The 20523-nt window shown below is 35.9% G+C and overlaps 1 protein-coding gene across 7 annotated transcripts in view; it reads left to right on the top strand.

Moving 5' to 3' along the window:
* Positions 1–20523, top strand: part of LOC150095089 (spectrin beta chain-like) — a 577773-nt gene that overhangs the window by 270379 nt on the left and 286871 nt on the right. For all 7 annotated transcript variants that reach the window (XM_090411296.1, XM_090411299.1, XM_090411298.1 and 4 more), the window contains exons 16-19: positions 5068–5145; positions 5687–5851; positions 15544–15746; positions 19869–19965. In XM_090411296.1, the coding sequence (XP_090267422.1) occupies positions 5068–5145; positions 5687–5851; positions 15544–15746; positions 19869–19965 (543 nt within the window). The remainder of the gene's footprint in view (positions 1–5067; positions 5146–5686; positions 5852–15543; positions 15747–19868; positions 19966–20523) is intronic.

Here is a 20523-nt window from a genome sequence, read left to right as displayed (position 1 = left end):
AGGAAAAAGGATTAATTAACTACGTAGATTTAGTTTACTGGTATACAGGGCTAGAACATGTAGCTTGGTTCCTTATACACTTGTATCCTTCCGTTGATGACCTCGATACAGGGGTCGAAACGGCAAGTTTTATTTTATTAGTAATTAATAAAATAATCTGTTCAACACGTGTGTTTTTGTGTCCCTAAATGTATAAATATAAATGCTGATCACCATGTAACCTTAAAAGAAAGAATCGTCAGTACTTCAATCTCACATTTCAGTCATGTCATCTAAGACACTCTAACTGAATCAATTCACTTTGATCTTGGTCTTCCTCTGGGTTTTTGACCTACCATGGTGGCATCAAACAACTGTTTTTCTAATCTTTCCTCACACATTCTGTTTAACTTTTAGATTAGCCATGCTCACACATTCTTGAATACTAGATGACATCTGTTCACTCAAATTTTTCTCAGAACTGATATCTGTGGTCTTAAGTCTTTGAGTGCTTTATTTCTAACTCAAAACCATAACATAAAACTGGTTTGAACACTGTCTTTTATACTGCTAGTTTAGTGTTTTGGCTAATTTCTCTCTTTTTTCATATAAATTTATTCAGTTAGAGCTTCCTACCTTACCCCTTACCAGCTTTGCTTATTCTATGGTAAATTTCCATATTTAATTTGCCATTTTCACTCTATTGAGAATGCAACCCAGTTTTCTATGCCCTTTCTTATTTACATAGTTTGGGTCTTTTTATTATTGGTTTTTATGTTAAACTTGTTACAGCTGTCATTCAGTTTAGTTAAAGAATCCTGGCAACTTGCACTGGACATGTTTAGTAATCAACATCATCTGCATCAAGCAAAGAGCTAAAAGTTTGATATCTCCAATTCTAATGACACTTTCTTTCATAATGTGATGCATGCAGATGATAAATAAGAGTGCAGATAGTGTGCACCCTTGTCTTACACTGATTTTACATCAACCCATCTCTCTATATTTTCTTCACTGTGTGGAAAAGCTTTTGTGTTCGTCGCACATGTTGATTGGATTTTAACAGTATAGATGCGAACACAGATTGATAAGACAATAACTAAATGCTAATATTTCGCTGGTATTATATCCAGCATCTTCAGAGCATAGAAACAAAGTTTGTTACAGTAGCGAGACAACTACAATCCGCTGTAACAGTGGGACTAGTATGAGTGATTGTAGCATGCAACACAAAGACTAAAATCTTAATTAGGCACTATCTGAGTTTATAAAAAAGATATTAATTTGGTCTTAGGATGGCTGTCTCCCAAATCTTTGGTAGATTTATACAGCCATACCTGTTGAGGTTTGGAGTATGTTTCAAGGCTTCTGTTGATTCCAGGAACAACCTCTCTGACTTGTAAAAGCTTCCGTGCAGTATTTTTTTTTTTCTTTTCCGATTGATCCTGTGTGCAGGAGTATCCAAAGCACAGTCTGCCAGACCCGACTTGCCATAGCAAAAGTGCCAGATATATTTTTTGTGTTCACTGTCAGGCTGATGTCCACAGTTTTTCCTGTCTGTCCATAGTGAAAAGATATCTAGGGTGCTTAACAAACACTAACTATGCACTGTATTTAAACCTTATGTGAAATTGGCAACTCTCATCTGTTCACCAGGACAGATTCTTTCCTTTATCACATCCAGGAGTCTATGAAGCACCCTGTTCATGTCATTGAGCCTACTATGGACAGACAGGAAGAACTGTGGACATCTGCCTCACTGAACACAAAAAATATATCCGGCACTTTCACTATGGCAAGTTGGGTCTGGCAGACCATGCTTTGGATACCCCTGCGCACAGGATCAATTGGAAAAAAACAAAAGTACTGCACAGAAGCTTTTACAAGTCACAGAGATTGTTCCTGGAATCAACAGAAGCCTTGAAACATACTTCAAACCTCAACAACTATGGCTGTATAAATCTACCAAATATTTGGGAGACAGTCATCCTAAGACCAAATTAATATCTTTTTTTTTTTTTTTAAACTTAGATGACTTAATTAGAACTTTAGTCTTTGTGTTACACACTACAATTACTCATACTAGTCCCACTGTTACACCAGATTGTGGTTGTCTCACTACTGTAACAGACTTTGTTTGTATGCTCTGAAGATGCTGGATATATTACTATTTAAGTTAATAAATAGTTATTTTCTTATCAATCTGTGTTTGCATCTATACTGTCAAAATCCAATCAACATATATTTTCTTCAATTCTCACTGCTGACTTACAACTTAAATGTAGTCTATGTATTGCTTTGTATAATGCTCCTTTTACTCCATATAACTATAGCATTTTGAAAAGCATTTTTATTGGTACTTGTCATATGCCTTTTTCCAATCTACAAAAACTTTGCACATAAATGTGTACATAACAAGTACACATACTGTTATGACCTTTTTTTTTTTTCTTGACCACTAGTATTAATAAATTCAAGACTTAATTCGGTATGTTAGTCAAGTAAATAATTGTTTAATATCTGACATGTTTCACTGACTAATATCTGTCAGCATTTTCAGGGATACACTGGATAAAATGCTGACACATATTAGTCACTGAAACATGTCAGATATTAAACAATTATTTACTTGACTAACATACCGAATTAAGTCTTTAATTTATTAAGTACACATACTTGTTATGTTCCCATGATTTCTCAACTGCCTGTTGTAAAGTAAAAATCTGATTGTGACAGAAGAGAAACTTGCACAATCTTACCTGGAGTACTTGGTAGAGAAATTCCTCAAATTCTCACATTCAGCTTTACTTCCCTTTTTATAGATAACTATAAGAGCTCTACTTCAACTGGAATTCTATTTTCTGACGTATAAATTATGCAGTGTAGCTGCTGCAAGACTAAAATCTCCATATTTTAGCATTTCTGATCAAATATTACATACTCCACCTGCATTTCCACATTCCAAGCTTTTGATATCTTTTCTACCTTAAGGTTGAATATCTCTGCTATTACTTTGACAGTCTGTTAATGAAACAACTAGTGACAGAATAGTAGTAAAGTAGTAGAAATATTCAAGCTTTTCAATAGCTTCCAGAAAACATTTTGCCACTTTTGATAATTATCTTCTATATTTTTACTGGTCCTCCCATGACTTTTGTTTAGTTACTTTTATACATAGCTTAGCTCCTCTTACATTTTTCTCTTTACTCTTTCAGGGCTTCTTCCAACTTATTTGCTAGCTTTTGGTATGTTTCCTTAACTTCTTTTGTCCACAATGGTGTTTTTATTTTCCTACCCTTGCAGACAACTTTGGCACGTGCCTTCCTTTTTGTTTACAGCCTGCTTAAAGATGCTACTCATCTGCTTACCTCCAGTCCAATTTATCTTCTTGACCCCCAAATATATACAATCTGATACTGCATTTTTTAAATAAGACCTACTAATATCTCATGCATTACTATCATTTTTTCCTTTCAGTTTTTTAATCATGTCACTGTTTCAAGTTGCCTACTGACCTTGTCATAATCGCCAGCTTTTGTAGTTCCACATATCTTCTTCAGCTTGCTGAACCTTTAAGATTCCTTGCTGCATGTGTCAACTTCCATTCCTTTTTGTCTTGAACTCTTTCATTCCAGGCCTGAATTTCATCTCAGTTAAGTCTTTTTGGATATTATCCTCCCAGCACATCTGCACTCTATCTCTAGGTCACTTTACACCAGGCATTCATCTTGAATTTTTGTTTAGCCATTCTCTCCTCATCTATTCTTTCAACATGTCCAAACGATCTCACTCTGCAAGCTCTGATTTCATCAGCTAGATCTGGGAATCTATAGAGTTCACATAGTTCTTGATTGTGCTTTCTTCTCCATTCATTTGTTGTGTTATCTCTTAGAGGCCCATAGACTTTACTGAGGAGTTTATTTTCAAAGATCTGCAATGCTTTTGCATCTTGGTCTATTATGCTCTAGGTTTCTGCTCCATATAAAACAGTAAGGCTAATTGAATTTCTTGTATATTTCTGTTTTAACTCTGCTTGATGGAATTTTAGAAGATATTAAATGAAATGGTGAATAATAAGATCTACTGAAGGCATGTATTCTAGCTTTTATTTCTCTGCTAATTTTATTATCTCAAGGAGTCTGTGTTTTCCAAGATATTTGAAGAAAGTAGCACTTTTTAAATTTTAAGTTATCAATGGTAACCTGGTCATATTCCCCTTGATTGTGATTTCTGAATACATTTAAATATTCAGTTTTATCCTGGTTGATTTAATCATAACTTTTCAGCAGCAGTTTTGAGTTTTCTAAATATTATTCTAATGTCTGCATCATTTCCTCTGATGAGACATATATCATCTGCATATCCTAATATTACTGTTCTGTTTGTGTTATCTTTTACATTTTTTCAAATACATTTTTATAATGCTAAATTAAAAAGATTGGCTGAAACATCTCATTGCTTCAATCCTATCTTAATATCAAAAGATTTCAGATTTCATTCCATCTAGTTCTATATATATCTTTCTTAATTGAAAATTTCTCATGTTTAGCCACATAATAGTCTCAGCTAAGCAGTAAGAATTTTCACTTAAGAAGAATATATGTGGAACTACATACTTGAATCCATGCTTGTTGTAAAATTGTTCTAAGTTTTTTATTTTTCAGTATAAAAAATTACTCTATTACTCTTGGAAGGATCATATTCGTAATTCCACTATTTTAGAAGAGTCAAATCAAAAAACCCTTGATTGAAACCCAACGTAGACATCAACTTGATTGGCTTGGACATCAACTGAGACATCCTCCTTCTCCATACTTTGACATCTTAGTTTTATATGCCCTCTCAAATGAACAAAGACAGAGAGGAAGACCAACTAAACAATTCTGGCAGTATATTAACCACCTTATCAGCACTGATACTCTCTCTCCATGAGAAATAATTCAACTGGCTCAAAGCTGCATATAATAATTAACTTTTTCTTATTCCTATTTATTTAGTTCATTTCCCTATTTACAAATTGTAAATTGTAAATAAACCTTGATAATGATGATAAGAAATTAGATTATTTTTTTTTTTTTTTACTTGCAGGATGTAACAGATGAATTGAAGAATTATGCAAATACTATTGATGCCCTACATCAACAAGCAGCAAACTTAGGAGAGCAGGTTGTAATATATTTTCATTATAGTTGATTTTCTTATTTTAATTTTTGATAGACTATGAATTTTATAATTCATTGTATGAATTTTTTCATTCAGAGATCCTAAATAGTTCAGTATATAAGAAGTAAAAAATTAATAATGAGCATGATACATGTATAAACAAATTTTGCATTTTATAATTTTGGGACAATATTTTTCTTTATTATTATATTGATAATTATTCCTTTTATTTTTCATAAAAAAAGAACTTAAAGCCTTAAAGTGAAACAGTTTTTATTTTAATTTTATAAACAGAACATAATAAGTCCATAATATGCAGCATTAATTTATAATGCATAAATAGGAGAAATTACATAAATTGGAAATTTTAATTAATTCTTAAAAATGTTTATATAATATAAATTAATTTTTCTATGGATATATTGTATTGATTTATTTTGATTAGTCTTTTATGTTAAACAGACAACATATTCATGATACAAATTATTATTTGCATACTGAAATTACTAATGTTGAATTCCCCCCCTCCCCTTCATTTTTCCAGGATCGTGAAGCACCAGAAGTTTTGGAAAGGTTAGCTAGCATAGACAGAAGATATAAAGAATTAGTGGAGTTGGCTAAGCTTCGAAAACAGCGTCTTTTAGATGCTCTTTCTTTGTACAAACTCTTCAATGAGTCTGATGGAGTAGAACAGTGGATTGTAGAGAAGGTATGATAGCAAATTTATTGTATATATTATATATTGTATTTTAACTACTTTGAAAAGAACAGCTGAATATATTCAATATTTGAGAGATGAATAGAGAATGGGAATGCAAGAAGAACAGGGAAATGGCAAGAGCAGGTGGTGTGGCAAGGAAATAACAAACAATTGGTATCTTGGGTAGGACTGGTTATAGACATAAAAGTGAACTGCTGTGTTTATTTAAAAATGCCAGGAGTATCAGAAATAAGAGATGAAATTGTTTCACTGATTGAGTTTATTTATCCAAAAATTGTTGGAATAAGTGAAACCTGGTTAAACGAATATGATATCCTGATGGGAATAAAATTGAAAAGGTACAGTGTTTTTCATGAGGATAGAAATGTATAAGCAATTTGGATTAGTGAACAAGGGAACCATGAATATTATGGGTGATTTTAGTTATGTCAGTATAGATTGGAATGCAGAGATAGCATTTGAGAATAAGAAAAATGAATTTTTCGAGTTCTTGAGAAACAGCTAGATTAGTCAGAATGTAAAATACGAGTCACGCGGATCAAGAGTTTTACATATGATTATTTCATCAGAGGATGTAATTGTGAGTGGGGTTTCACACTTCCCCTCCTGTTGATGAGAGTGATCATGAATTGATCACCTGGGTTGTGGTTATAAGTGATATGAGGACTTCTGTGAGGAAAGGATATATGTGGAATGAAAAGGCTGATGATTATGACAAACTTAGTAGACAGCTTGAAGACATGAGCAGAAAAAAAATAAATGCTGCTTGTGATTTGATAAAATGATACTTAAGCATCAATGTGTGAATGCATTTTGATGGTCAGAAGGCTGAATAAGGTAAGTGTAAAATGAATAAATGAGGATATTAAGCATGAAATCTGGAAAAAGAAGGCAATTTGGAAGCAGCACAAGATGAATAATGCTAATAATCAGTTGCACAAAGAGTATAAAGAGTGGGCCAGGAGAGTAATTCAGTTGGTAATGATTACAAAAGTGCAATATATCAGCAGGAATTAGCAAAACAGGCCAAGAATAATCCCTGCAGTGATTTTTAAACACATGGCAAGTAGAAAGAAAACTGATTATGGAAAGATGATGTCAATGGATGAAAGTATGAGATTGGTAACTGCTGCAGAGGACATAGTTGAGATATGCAGTGACCAGTTCATCAGGGTGTTTCATACTCAGTGTAAAATCAGAAGCTGAAGTGTAGAGAATGAAATGAGAGACAATTTAATGCTGAATGAGTATGAGGTATATTAGAAAGTATGTAAGCTAGCTGTCAATAATGCAATAGGACTTGATGGCATATCACCACATGTCTTAAGGAAATGCTCCAAGGAGTTAGCATAAACTTTTGCTTACCTGTTTAACAAGAGTCTGGCAACAGCACAAGTCCCAAAGGAGAGGAAGGTAAAAGTGTTCCAGTTCACAGAGGTGATGATAAGTTTAAGGAAACAAATTATGGGCTGATCTGTATATCTGGAGTTGTAGTTAAGGTATTGGAGAGGTTGGTGAGAAATAGTATACAAAAATGGGTTGATAACAGTGGTTGTCAGCATGGGTTTGTTAAAGGGAGGTCATGTTTTACCAACTTGCTCGTGTACTATAACAATGCAACTAATGTTGACAAGGGATACTTAAATTGTGTAAAGGTCTTTGATACACAAGTTATTAACTAAATCGGAGCAGATGGGATTGGATGATAGATTAGTGAGTTGGATAGGCAACTAGCTCTCAGATAGGTATCAGCAAGTTGTGTATGGAGGTGCAGTATATTCAAGAAGAGGAAAATCACTAGTGGTTTATTATTATTTAATAAACCACTAGTGATTATATTATATAACAATTTTAAATAATAACAATATTATTATTTAATATTGTTATTTAATTTGTATATTAATGATATTGGGATACACAGCTGTGTGATATAAAGCTGTTTGCAAGTTATGAAAATCTGGGGGAATGATGAGGAATAAAGCAGATGTTGTGGCCTTATAGGAAGATTCGAATCAATTGTATGAGTGGGAAACAGTATGCAACTGTCAATTCAATGTTGCCAAGTGTAAGGTTCTACAATTTAGTAGGCAACAATGGGATGCAAAGTATGTAGATTGGTGGGTAAATTTTGGAGGAGGTTAAGGAGATAAGAGACCTTGGAGTGGTGGTGGACAAGGATCTGAAGTTTAAAGATCACATTGCACAAGTTGTGAAGTCATCACATCAGATGGCATTGATGCTTAGGACCTTATTGTGCAGAAATAAAGAGGTTCTGGTGCATTGTATAAGGCCTTGATGAGGTCTCCTGTAGATTATTGTGCACAGATTTGGTCCCCTAGTTTCCATGGTGATGAAGATATATTTGAAAGGAGAGGACTTACTGAGGTGTTAACTGGTCTTTGTGATGTGGCATATGAAGACAGATTGAAAATGCAGTTTGCATAGCCTTATGAATAGGAGGTAGAGAGAGGATATGATTGAGACATTTTAAATTGGCAAAGAGTTGCTACCAGGTTAATGTGGAAGAAATTTTTCATAGAATAAGAGAATGGGGAGGGGGATAGAACTAGGGGACATCCTTGGAAGCTGTTTAAGAAGGGTGTGAGCCAGGTCATATGGAGTCGATTCTTTCCTTGGAGAGTGGTTGGTGAGTGGAATGCATTGTCGACATTGTGGTGAATGTGGATACACTGAACGAGTTTATAGCATGGTTTTGTGGGTTCTGTGTGTAACAGTGTGTACCTCCTGTGATTGAGTTTTTTGACTCCATGGAGGTTCAGTATTAATAATAGCATACTTGCTCATCAGATATGATATATAATTTAGTAATTATTGTATGTGCATTAAGATTGTTTAAATTTTTGTAATGTTTGCAAGATGTATACAAGATGTCAAAATGCTTGGCAGAGTTTTGCATGGCAAAACTAGGGAAACAATATTAATTTGCACAAAGCTATGTGGGAAATATTAGACTGAAAGCCTGAAGTCCTATCTCTATGGGCGATGTTGACTAGCCTCAGCTTTGTTGGTAGGAGGCCTAAGAATTAAAGTTTCCCAAATCTTGGGAAGTTTAATACAACTGTATTTATTAAGGTTTGGTCGATTTTTTAAATCTGCTGCTGATTCTAAAAAAAAACTTTCAAATTTGTATTTTTTTAGGTTGAAGCATAATAGTTTTTTTTTTTTTTTTTTTCATTTGATTCAGTGCAAGGTATTCAAAGCACAATGTTCAACACAAGCCCTTACAAACCATACCTATGGTATCAGATTTTTTTAAAGTTCTTCTGGGCAAATGTTAGTACATCTCCCAGTTTGACCATAATATGATAAGTTGCAGGAACAAGGGACTTTGTAGATAACTGGAACAGAGAGAGAGAAGGTAGAAGATCCGGAAGATCCTTGGGAGAGCAGATGAGGGTGGCTAGCTTCAGATAAGGTTTGAATACAGTGCAGAGATTGTAATTTTTTTTTTAAGAGTTCTGGCAATTTTTCTGAGTGGCCAACTGGTCAGTTATTGTGCATGTTCACTATTGCCAGAAGCATCAGGAATAAAGGCAATGAATTTTTAGATTAGTAAATGATAAGGAACCAAAAATTATCAGCATTAGTGATGCTTGGCTAAAAGAAGAGGATATCTTTACAGGAATGGAATATGATGGGCAGTCTATTCAGGGAGCACAGACAGAAAGGATGGGATGTACTGCTAATGATCATTAAGGAAATAAAATCGGCTAGAGTAGAGATCCCAAATGGTAGTTATGGTTGTATTAATAAAACAGGCATGGATTCTGAGCTGTTTGATGTGAAGTAGAGGGTAATACAAAATAGACAGTGGAATGCTGTGCCAGCCAGAGTCATCTGAAGATGAAACTACATAGAGAGACAAACTTTATAGATACAAATGGGACTATTTTATTGTACAATGAAACCTGTGGAGAATTCATGACTAAACAAACATACATAATAAGCGCAGTAATAAGTTTTAATAAGTAAATATTTCATCCTAAGTATCTTAGGACATCGTCAGTAGAGTTAATTCAAACAATACTAGGAATAACTTACAGTTAGGGTGCATGATTACAATGGAATCCTAATATGCGTGCAGTAACGTGTTATAAAATTAAATTAAAATATATCTGGAGGGAAAAAAAAAAGATTATAAGATAACATATATAATAAAAAAATATTTTACACAATTTAGTATGAAAATTGCCCATACTTTAGGAATAGCAAAAAACCCAAACCATAGGATCCATTGAAAAAAAGACCAAACTTCTACATAGATCTTTATATAAACATGAACGTTTATATAAAGAAAGTGCTGAAGCTCTACTTTACAGACCAAATCTAAACCGTAATGATGTTCTTGCTATTCCTAAAGTATGGGAAATTGTCATACAAAATTGTGTAAAAAAAATTATTATATGTGTTATCTTGTAATCTTTTTTTTTTCCCCTAGATATATTTTAATTTAATTCTATAACATGCTACTGCATGCATATTGGGATTCCATTGTAATTATTATTATTATTATTATTATTTTTACGGGTATCTCCATGGAGTCAGTAGACTCATCGCGGGAGACCCAAACTAGCAAAACAATATCTGTCATATCTCTTCTTGAATTCATTTACAGACGAAGAGCTCACAACTAAGTCAGGCAATGAATTCCACTCATTCACCGTCCTCCAGGCAAAAAACCTTGTTCTGACACCTTTGTTAACCACACTCTTCTTTAATTTCCAGAGATGACCTCTTGTTCTTCCATCACTATCACACAGCTGAAACATTTCCCCTGCATCAATCCTATAAAAACCTTTTAGTAATTTGAATGTTTCTATCATATCCCCTCTTCTTCGTCTATCAACCAATCTCTGCAATCCACAAGCTCTCAATCTATCAATGTAGGGAGCATTTTTTATATCACTCACCAACTTGGTCACTCTTCTCTGAACCCTCTCCACAGCCTCCTCATCTCCAAGGAATCCAGGTGACCAGACCTGAGCACAGTAATCCAAATGTGGAAGTATCAATGCTTTATAAAGGGGAATAATAACCTCTTTATCTCTGGATGTCAGTGTGTTCCTCAACAACCAAGTAATCCTATGTGCAATCTTGGACACCTTAGCAATGTGTCCTCTGAACTTCATCTCCCTATCTACCAATACCCCTAAGTCCCTAGCCTCATCAATCTCTTGGAGTACCTTTCCATCGATGTAGTACACAGCTGGTAATCTTTTAATCCCAAAATGCATGACTTTACACTTTTCCACATTGAACTGACATCCATTTTCTTTTGCCCATTTTACCAGCTTATTTAAATCCTCCTGCAAACTTTCAACATCAGCTTGATTTTTTATTGCACTACACAACTTTGCATCATCAGCAAACAACTGAATATCTCCCTTTAAGCCGTTTCCTATATCATTTATATACAAATTAAACAACATTGGCCCAAGCACAGAGCCCTGAGGCACACCACTGGTCACCTGCCTCATTCTGGACTGACTCGGCTCCTCCATACACCACCTTATGGTATCTCTCCCTGAGCCATTCTCCTATCCATATTACCAATTTAATATCCATTCCCATCTGCTCCAATTTGCGTAACAGTGTTCTATGGGGTATCCTGTCAAAAGCCTTAGCAAAATCCAGAAGTACCACTGTGTAGCCAGTTCCTTTGTCCAACTCAGATGTTATTCTATTATGAATAGTTAATAGATTGCTAAGGCAGGATCTACCTTTAACAAAACCATGTTGGCCTCTATAGAGTATCATATCCTGATCCACCCATTCTTGAATTTTGTCTTTAACCAACTTTTCCAATACTTTTACCACTACTCCTGAGATGGTGATTGGTCTGTAATTCAATACCGCAGTTTTAGAGCCACCCTTATGCAAAGGAACCACTTTGCCTAACTTCCACTCCCTAGGGACCACACCAGAGTTCAAACTTGAATTAAATATCCAGGTAAGAGGGGTTGACAATTCATTTGCACATTCACGCAACACCCGAGCTGATATTCCATCTAAGCCTACCGCAGTGTTTGCATTTAAGTTTTGCAATATATTTAATACCTCTGATTCTTTAGCTTCAATTCTCACATTAGGTATTGCTTTAGGTATAGAGATATCCTCACTTGGGTGATAGACTTTTGAAAAGTGATCACTCAGTAACTCGACTATTACATCTGATTTTGTCACCTCAATACCATCAGCACCCACTAAGGTTATCCTTCCGAAGTCATTCTTCCTTTTACTTGCCACATAGCGGAAGAACTCTTTGGGATTACCCTTGATCTCTTTGGCTAAGGTCTTCTCATAATCTGATTTAGCTTTTCTTACTATGCTGGTAACCTTCCTAGCTTGAGCCTTGTACTGCTCATGGGTGTCCTGATCGCCCTTCTCCTTGTAAATTCTCCATAACATTTTCTTTTTTTGCAGTTCAAGCTTGATACTACTGCTCATCCATCTAATGCCTGCCTTGTTTGACCTCCTGACCATGGGGACACAAAAATTATGCACCCTAACTGTATGTTATTCCTAGTATTGTTTGAATTAACTGTACTGACGATGTCCTAAGATATTTAGGATGAAATATTTACTTATTACTGTGGTTATTACATGTGTTTGTTTAGTCAAATAGGACTATTGTTATGAGTCATTTTAACTATAGTGATATAAACTGGAGTGAAGGGGAAAAAAATACAAGATGAAGAAAAGAGAATTTATAGAGTTACTAAGGGAGTAAACTTCTTAAGAAACATGTGATAAGAGACTTATTATGAAAGAGTTTAGAGTCTAAAAATCTGTATATAAACATAGCTGAAGAGAGCAATCTTGCATTTAACTTGGAAGGCAGAAATTTTGTGCAAGCTTTGAATTAAAGAAAAAAAAACAGTATATGTGAAATTAGAAAACAGATAATTATGATAGGCTGTAAAGGCAGTTTGAAATAGTGTCTTAGAGTGAAAAACTACGTAGTAAATGAATCAGTAGTGCAAGAAAGTGGTAAAAGGATGTGTCTGACAGGGTTTCTGGACTATTAGAATATAAATATAGACACAAGAAATATATAAAATTAATAAAAATAGAAAATATTCTTACCCTATCCATGCTATAAATATACTTTAGGTTTGCAAAAACCTTTCATGGGTGGGAATGAAAAAAATTGCAAGAGCTTTCAAACACAGTAGTGAGATTAGATATAATATTATTATTATTAGGACTTGTGGACTCAGGAGTAGAGTCCACAAGACGGCCTGTGACTAGTGGTGTACCACAAGGATCTGTTCTTGGACCACTGCTGTTTAATTTGTTCATAAATGATATAGGAAAGGATCTGAGAGGAACAGTTCATTTGTTTGCGGATGATGCGAAGTTGGGTAGGGCAATAGTGAATGCAGATGACATCAAAATTTTGCAGGATGATTTGGATAGATTGGAGGTCTGGGCTAGGGAGAATGGATGTCAATTTAATGTGGCAAAATGTAAGGTTATGCATTTTGGGGTGAAAAGATGGGAGGCAGTTTACTGCATTGGTGGAACCGTGCTCCAGGAAATTGATGAGGCACGAGATTTAGGAGTGTTGGTGGATAAGGAATTGAAATTTAGGGGACACATTGCAAAAGTGGCCAAATCAGCTCATCAAATCACTTGGTTGCTGAAGAATACGTTGACAAGCAGAGACAAGCAGGTTATTGTTCCTCTGTATCGAGCCTTGATAAGACCTCATCTCGACTACTGTGCTCAGATTTGGTCACCTAGGTTTCTTCTTGATGGGGAGGAGGTGGAGAGGATCCAGAGGCGAGTGACCAAGATGATAGCAGGTCTGTGGAATGAACCGTATGCGAACAGGTTGAGGATTTGTGGGTTGCAAAAATTGGTTGATAGGCGGAGGAGGGGAGATATGATTGAGACATTCAAATTACTGAAGGGTTTCTATAAAATTAATTCAGAAGATATTTTTGAGAACAGGGCTGGTTGTGGGAGGACTAGGGGACATCCATGGAAACTGGGCAAAAGTGTGGTTAGTAAAGGTGTTAGAGCTGGGTTCTTTACTTTTAGAGTAGTGAATGAGTGGAATGCGCTCCCTGAGTCTGTGGTGGATGCTGTGACAGTGAATGAGTTTAAGGCGAGGTATGATAGATACTGTATGAATGTCGAATAGTTGTGATGAAAATGATTTGGGGCCTCCCTCGATGAGTCTAATGACTCCCTGGAGTTGCCCATAATAATAATAATAATAATTATTAGCATCTGACCTCCGTGGAGTCAGAGACTCATGGGAGGTACACACTATTGCACACAATGTTCATCCATTTAAGCACCATTTCTATTATTAACATCATCTGTCCTCCGTGGAGTCAGAGACTTGTTGGAGGTACACACTATTGCATACAATGTTCATCCAACCTTGCCTTAAACTGTATGAAGGAGGAAACAAAAATAAGGTGTGATGGAATGAGAGGTAGCGAGACTACATTAGTGGCAGAGAGTGAAATTAACAGAATACAAGATTTATTGAAAATGAAAAATGAAACGAGGAGTATGTGGAGTAATATTTAGATGTTTAGTGGAAACTAATGAAAGTATGTAAAAGAATAGAATGAAATTAAAAAATAAAAAAAAAAAAAGGTAAAAGAGGTGATGAGTGATTCCAGGATAGCAGTGTATGAGATTCCTTAGAGAATTAGTTAATGAGAGAGTCTATATGCTATCCAAGAGGGAGAATGAACAAGATAATTCAGGCATTGGACATAAGGAGGAAATGAGCAAGAGAATTAGCATGGGGGCAAATGATTTAAGTGAACATAAGGAGCATGTAAGGGTGAATATCAGGAAGTTATTGAGAAAAGTGAAAGATAATCTTGTAGTGGGAAAGGTTGTCAGTGAGTTGCTGAAGTATTACAATGGTGAGTTGAGACGGAGAGCCAGAATCATGAATGGTATGCTAGCAGAGCTGTATGAGAAGGGAGTACAGTTTGTGAATGTATGGCATATGTTTGAGGGAAGAATGGAATTATACAGGCATGATGGATTTCATTTGAATGGCTTTGGAGTGAGTGCACTGGAGAAAAGTGCTGCTAGATGGAAGTACAGTGTGTGATGCAAGCAAAACTCATGCTCATGATCTCATGCACGTGAAAGATCATGATCAGAGTGCTTATGCAAGAAATCAATATTGTAAAGTGTGCTGAAAGAATGTGCAAGTGAATTAGAGAGGGAAAGATAATGGACCTCTCCTTATGGAAGGCAAGATGATTCCATTCTGGAGAGTGTTCTGGATGAAGTTAGAGCTATTTTATGCAAATTCAAATGGACGGGTATGCAAAAAATAGCATGCATAGTAGAGTGGCTGTCTGACAGGTATTAGAAAGTAATATATATATATAAAGATAAGCCGAAATTTGAAATGTTTTTATATCACGTTTTTTGTCTTACCGACTTACCAGCCCGGAACTGGGGGGGGGGGTTGAGCACCATAGGCGCCAGGGGTGGGGGCAAATCCCCCCTAGTGTGTGTGTGTGTGTGTGTGTATATATATTTTTTTTTTTTTTTGAAATGAAAAATAAGCTTTTGTTTATTTTTTCTATGAACTTTATTTTAGTATAATTGTTTATAAACTTTTAATTTCTATATTATTATTTGTTTTCTTCATGTATTTTTCATTTTTATAGGAAAAAATGCTTGAAAGCATGGTGATGAGCAGAGACATGGAAGATATTGAGGTGATGAAACATCGTTTTGAAGGATTTGAACAAGAAATGAATGCTAATGCTTCTCGTGTTGCAGTGGTCAATCAGTTAGCAAGACAGCTTCTTCATGTAGAACATCCAAATTCAGAAGAGATTTTATCCAGGCAAAATCAGCTAAACCAAAGGTTGGTATACCACTGGTCTCCTTGAATATGCAGATTTTCATCCACCATATACAACTTTCTGATACTTGTCTGTCAACAATTTACCTGTCACCCACTAAGTCATTAGTTTATATTCCAATCCCATATTCTTCAGTTTATTATTATTATTATTATTATTCAGGCCTCCAAGGAGTCAAAAGACTCATCGAGGGAGGTCCTTCCTAAGACATAAAGTCTGTCAAGACTCATCGAGGGGAGGTCCCCCCCTGAGAAACACAAAGTTTATCATACCACTCTTTAAACTCACTGACCGTTCTCGCTCCCACCACTCCATCAGGCAATGCATTCCACGGCTCAACCACCCTCCACACAAAGAAACCACTCCTTACCCTCTTGCTCACAGTTTCCGTTCGTAACTTCCAGGGATGGCCTCTTGTCATCACTCCTTCCCGCTGATCAACCAAGCGAAAGAACTCCCCAGTGTCAACCCTGTAACCACCTCTCAACAGTTTAAAAGTCTCAATCATATCACCTCTCCTTCTTCTATCCACCAAACTCTGCAGTCCACATTCTCTCAGCCGATCCTCATAACTATCCTTGTACAGTCCTGAAACCATCTTTGTCATCCGTCTTTGTATCCTTTCCACAGTTAATTTATCCCCTTCAAATCCTGGGGACCAAATCTGAGAACAATAATCCAAGTGTGGTCTGATCAGAGACTTATACAACGGAATGATAACCCTCTTATCTCTGCAGGTCAGTGTCCTTCTCATAATAGCAGCAATCCTCTGTGTTACCTTCACCACCTTTGCAATATGTCCCCTAAACTTCAGGTTTCTATCAATCATCAACCCCAGATCTCTTGTCTCCCCTACTTCCTCCAGTATAACTCCTCCCATAGAGTATGCAGTGTCCCATCGATGTTTCCCAAACCTCAAGACTTTACATTTTGCTGCATTAAACCGACAACCCCATTCATTTGCCCATCTATCTAGCTTATTTAAATCCTCTTGCAGGGCTACCACATCTGCACTATTACTAATAATCCTTCCCAGCTTCGCATCATCCGCAAACAACTGAATATCCCCCTGCAATCCACTGGCTATGTCATTGATATAAAGGTTAAACAATATAGGTCCTAGTACTGAGCCCTGTGGGACCCCACTTGTAACCCTCTGCCTCCTGGAAACTGCTCCACCATACACAACTCTCTGATACCTATCAGACAGCCAATCCTGAATCCAGTTGACCAGTCTGACATCCAGACCCATGTGCTGCAACTTAAATATCAGCTTATCATGTGGCACCCTGTCAAATGCCTTCGCCAAGTCTAAGAAAATTGCAGTATATGCCTTTCCCTCATCTAATGCTCTTGTAACTTTGTTATAAAAGGCTAGCATATTGCTAAAACAAGAGCGTCCTTTCACAAATCCATGTTGATTCTCACAGATAACATTACCCTCATCTGCCCAATGCTGTACACGGTCCCTCACTACTTTCTCCAAGATCTTAACAATTTCTGATGACACACAGACTGGCCTATAATTAGACACTTCCAGTCTGTTACCACCCTTATGCAATGGCACTATCTTACCTTCCTTCCATTCCCTGGGCACCTTTGCCAAAGCCAGACTTTCATTGAAAAGCCACGTTAAGGGTATTGTCAATTCCCTAGCACATTCTCTCAAAACTCGTGGCGAAATACCATCCAGTCCCACAGCTTTACTGACATCCAGAGTACTCAGTATCTGAAACACACTCTCCTCCTGTACCTCCGGATCTCGTACCAGTCCTATCCCTCTAGCATTAAAACTGACTCCTCTAGGATGAAATACTCCAATAAAGTGTTCATTGAACAATTCCACTATGTCCTCTGCATCAGTCACTCTATTCCCATTTTTATCCCACAATATCATTCTTCCACAGTCATTTCTCCTCCTACTGGCCACATAGCTAAAAAATTCCCTAGGATTTTCTTTGGATCTTAGGGCCAATCTCCTCTTATATTCCAGTTTCGCTTTCCTTACCACACGAGTCACTCTTCTGGCCTGTGTCTTATATTCCTCATGCATCTCTTCACCTGTCTCCTTATATCTCTTCCATAGCTTCTTTTTCGCATGCAATTCCTGTTTAATATTGTTTGTCATCCACTTTACTCCAAATTGCGCCCTCTTCTTCACTCGTGGTATACAACTTACCATTGCTGATAACAAATATTCTTTCACAATTTCCCATGCACTGGTGATATCCCGGCCTTCCAATTCCTCCCTCCATGAAACTTCCCGAAGTTGACGTCTAAGACTATTATAATCACCTGCCTTATAATTCCACATAAGTTCTCGTCTCTTTGATACTCCTGCATGTCTATTCATTTTCCAAGTCAACACCATATGGTCACTCTCCAACTGGTGGGAGAGACGTCAACTCAGTTATTATGCAATGGTCTTTCATGTGGTATCCTATCAAATGCCTTAGAAAAAGTCCAATAGTAATTTAATGTATCCATTTGCGCTTATACAACTCAGCCATAACATTATTATAAAATAACAGTAAATGGTTGAGATGTGAGCTATCTTTAGTAAACCCATAACTGTTTCTTGCAAAGTATAACTTGTCTGTCAATCCATTTCTGTATACAAATTCTTACTAATTTCTCTAAAATCTTCACCACCACTCTAGAGATACTGATAAGTTAGATACATTGGTTTTTGCACTGTCCTTGCATAGCCTTTGATATCCAGGCTATGCAACAGCTCTTGATCCTTATTCTTATGTAAATCTTTTTCTTCATCCCATGTGTGGACTTTCAAAACTCAAGAAATTCATTCTCTTTGCCCTGAGATGCCATCTTTTCATTCTCATCTTACTATAATTAAAATTTCCCATAATGATCATCTTTTTCTTTCTTGCTAGGCTAATTTGCCTATAATTTGTTTTCTTATTGCCCTCTACATTACTAGGCCTGTAATACTAATACTACGTGTTTATCCCCCACAACCACATGCTAGCCATATCATTCCTTCCTTGTCTCTTTCACCCTTTTTATGCAGTGTCATCCTGTCCACCCTGACTCTCTTCATTTCTCTGTCTCGTATCCCTGCTCTTTCATTCCTTTCACTCATGCTACTCACTTCTCCATTTACAAGATCTTTCAATCTCTTGTACCTTACTTTCCTGCTCTTCCACATTATCTCTCACTTTCACAATCTTTTGTTAACTGCACTCATTACTCTCCCATTCAGCAACAGCTCACAGCCTCTCATAGTAAAACCATTTAAATGGTCCATCTCTCTTATGCAGTTCTATCCGTCCCTGAAATTCATCCTACATGTTCACAAAATGCCCTCCCTTTTCCCCTCACATTGCTCTGCTACTATACCATTCAGAGTAAAAGATAACAGTATTGTAGGAAAAGTAATTAGTGTGTTGCCCAAGTATGACAGCTATCTTTTACTCTCTTTAACAACCTTCTGATATTCATTCTTGCATTCTCCTTCCTCTCAACCAAATCATCGATTCTCTTGCTTTATCTTCATATCCTCTTCAATCACTCTGCTCATTTTTCCTCCAGGAAAGTATCTTCTGCAACTTCTCATTCAACAGAACACCTTTAATAACTGAATCTTCAGATGGAGCCACTCTCAAATCATAGGTATCTTTTATTCCATTCTTCTTTTTCTTCACTCTTTCATCCATAGCTACAGTTCTTCATTTACTCTGCATACAGTCTTTACCAACTTTCCTTATGTATCTCAAATCACTTTCTTACTACCTTGCCGTCAGTGATGCCATTTTTTGCTGCTCTGGCTGCCGTCTTACCATCATTACACTCTCTCTCTCTCTCTTTTCTTTTCTTTTCTTGCAGTCAGTCTTGCACTGAACATTATTGTCATTTACACTCTCTTGCGGATTACAGCACCTCCATGTAAAAATTCAAAAGCCTACATAAATTTATGGCTTTATTATGGTTAAAATTTGAATGTATATATATGTTAGTATTATTTTAGGATAGAAGCAAGTGTTGCACACACACACACAAGGGTGTGTGTGTGTGTGTGTAATACATAAGTTTTAATACTTAAGTTGTTTGACATTTTTTCACTAAAATATAATGTTTTTTAATAATTTCCTTGAAATTTTCAGATGGGCCGCACTTCGAGAAATGGCTGAACATAAACGTGAGGAGATAAACTCAGCACATGGTGTTCAGACGTTCCATATTGAATGCAGAGAAACAATTGTAAGGGATCAAAAAAAACTTAAGTGGTTTATTTTTACTTATATAGGATATAATTAAATGGCATAGTTAAAACTCCTAAAAGACTTTAAACTTTGATTATTATATTTTATTATTATTATTATTATTATTTTTTTTTTTTTTAAATCACAATCCCACTTGTGAAAAGTTTAAAACCTGTGGCATATTATTTTGCCAAGATGGACTTGGTTAGATAAACTGAGAATCCCCTCTCTAAGAGACCAAATATTCTTTCTTTTTCATGCTACTTCAGAGCAACTTTCTTGGCTACTTAATGTTCCCTTAGCATAGTCCTTACATCAGGCAGATGAAAAATCATCTAGTACAAAAATATTAACACAATCAATTATATTATATCAATTATATCATGATGAGATTTGAAATAGAATCTATTGATACTAATGTATGATGTTATTCATTTAAATGGCCATCTAAATGGCCTTAAATATAGTTTAGTTTCCATATAGCCATTTGGCTTTTTATCTTAGTTATAATAGTTTAGTTTTGTCAGATAAAAATCTTTTTCATTTCTCAGTGATA

Source organism: Typopeltis vanoorti, chromosome 21, assembly GCF_054136105.1.
Source record: "Typopeltis vanoorti isolate ZY-2024b chromosome 21, IOZ_Tvanoo_1.0, whole genome shotgun sequence".
In the NCBI taxonomy this organism is placed as follows: domain Eukaryota; kingdom Metazoa; phylum Arthropoda; class Arachnida; order Uropygi; family Thelyphonidae; genus Typopeltis; species Typopeltis vanoorti.
The sequence above is the reverse complement of the archived record's forward strand: the minus strand, read 5'-3'. Positions and strand labels throughout refer to the sequence as shown.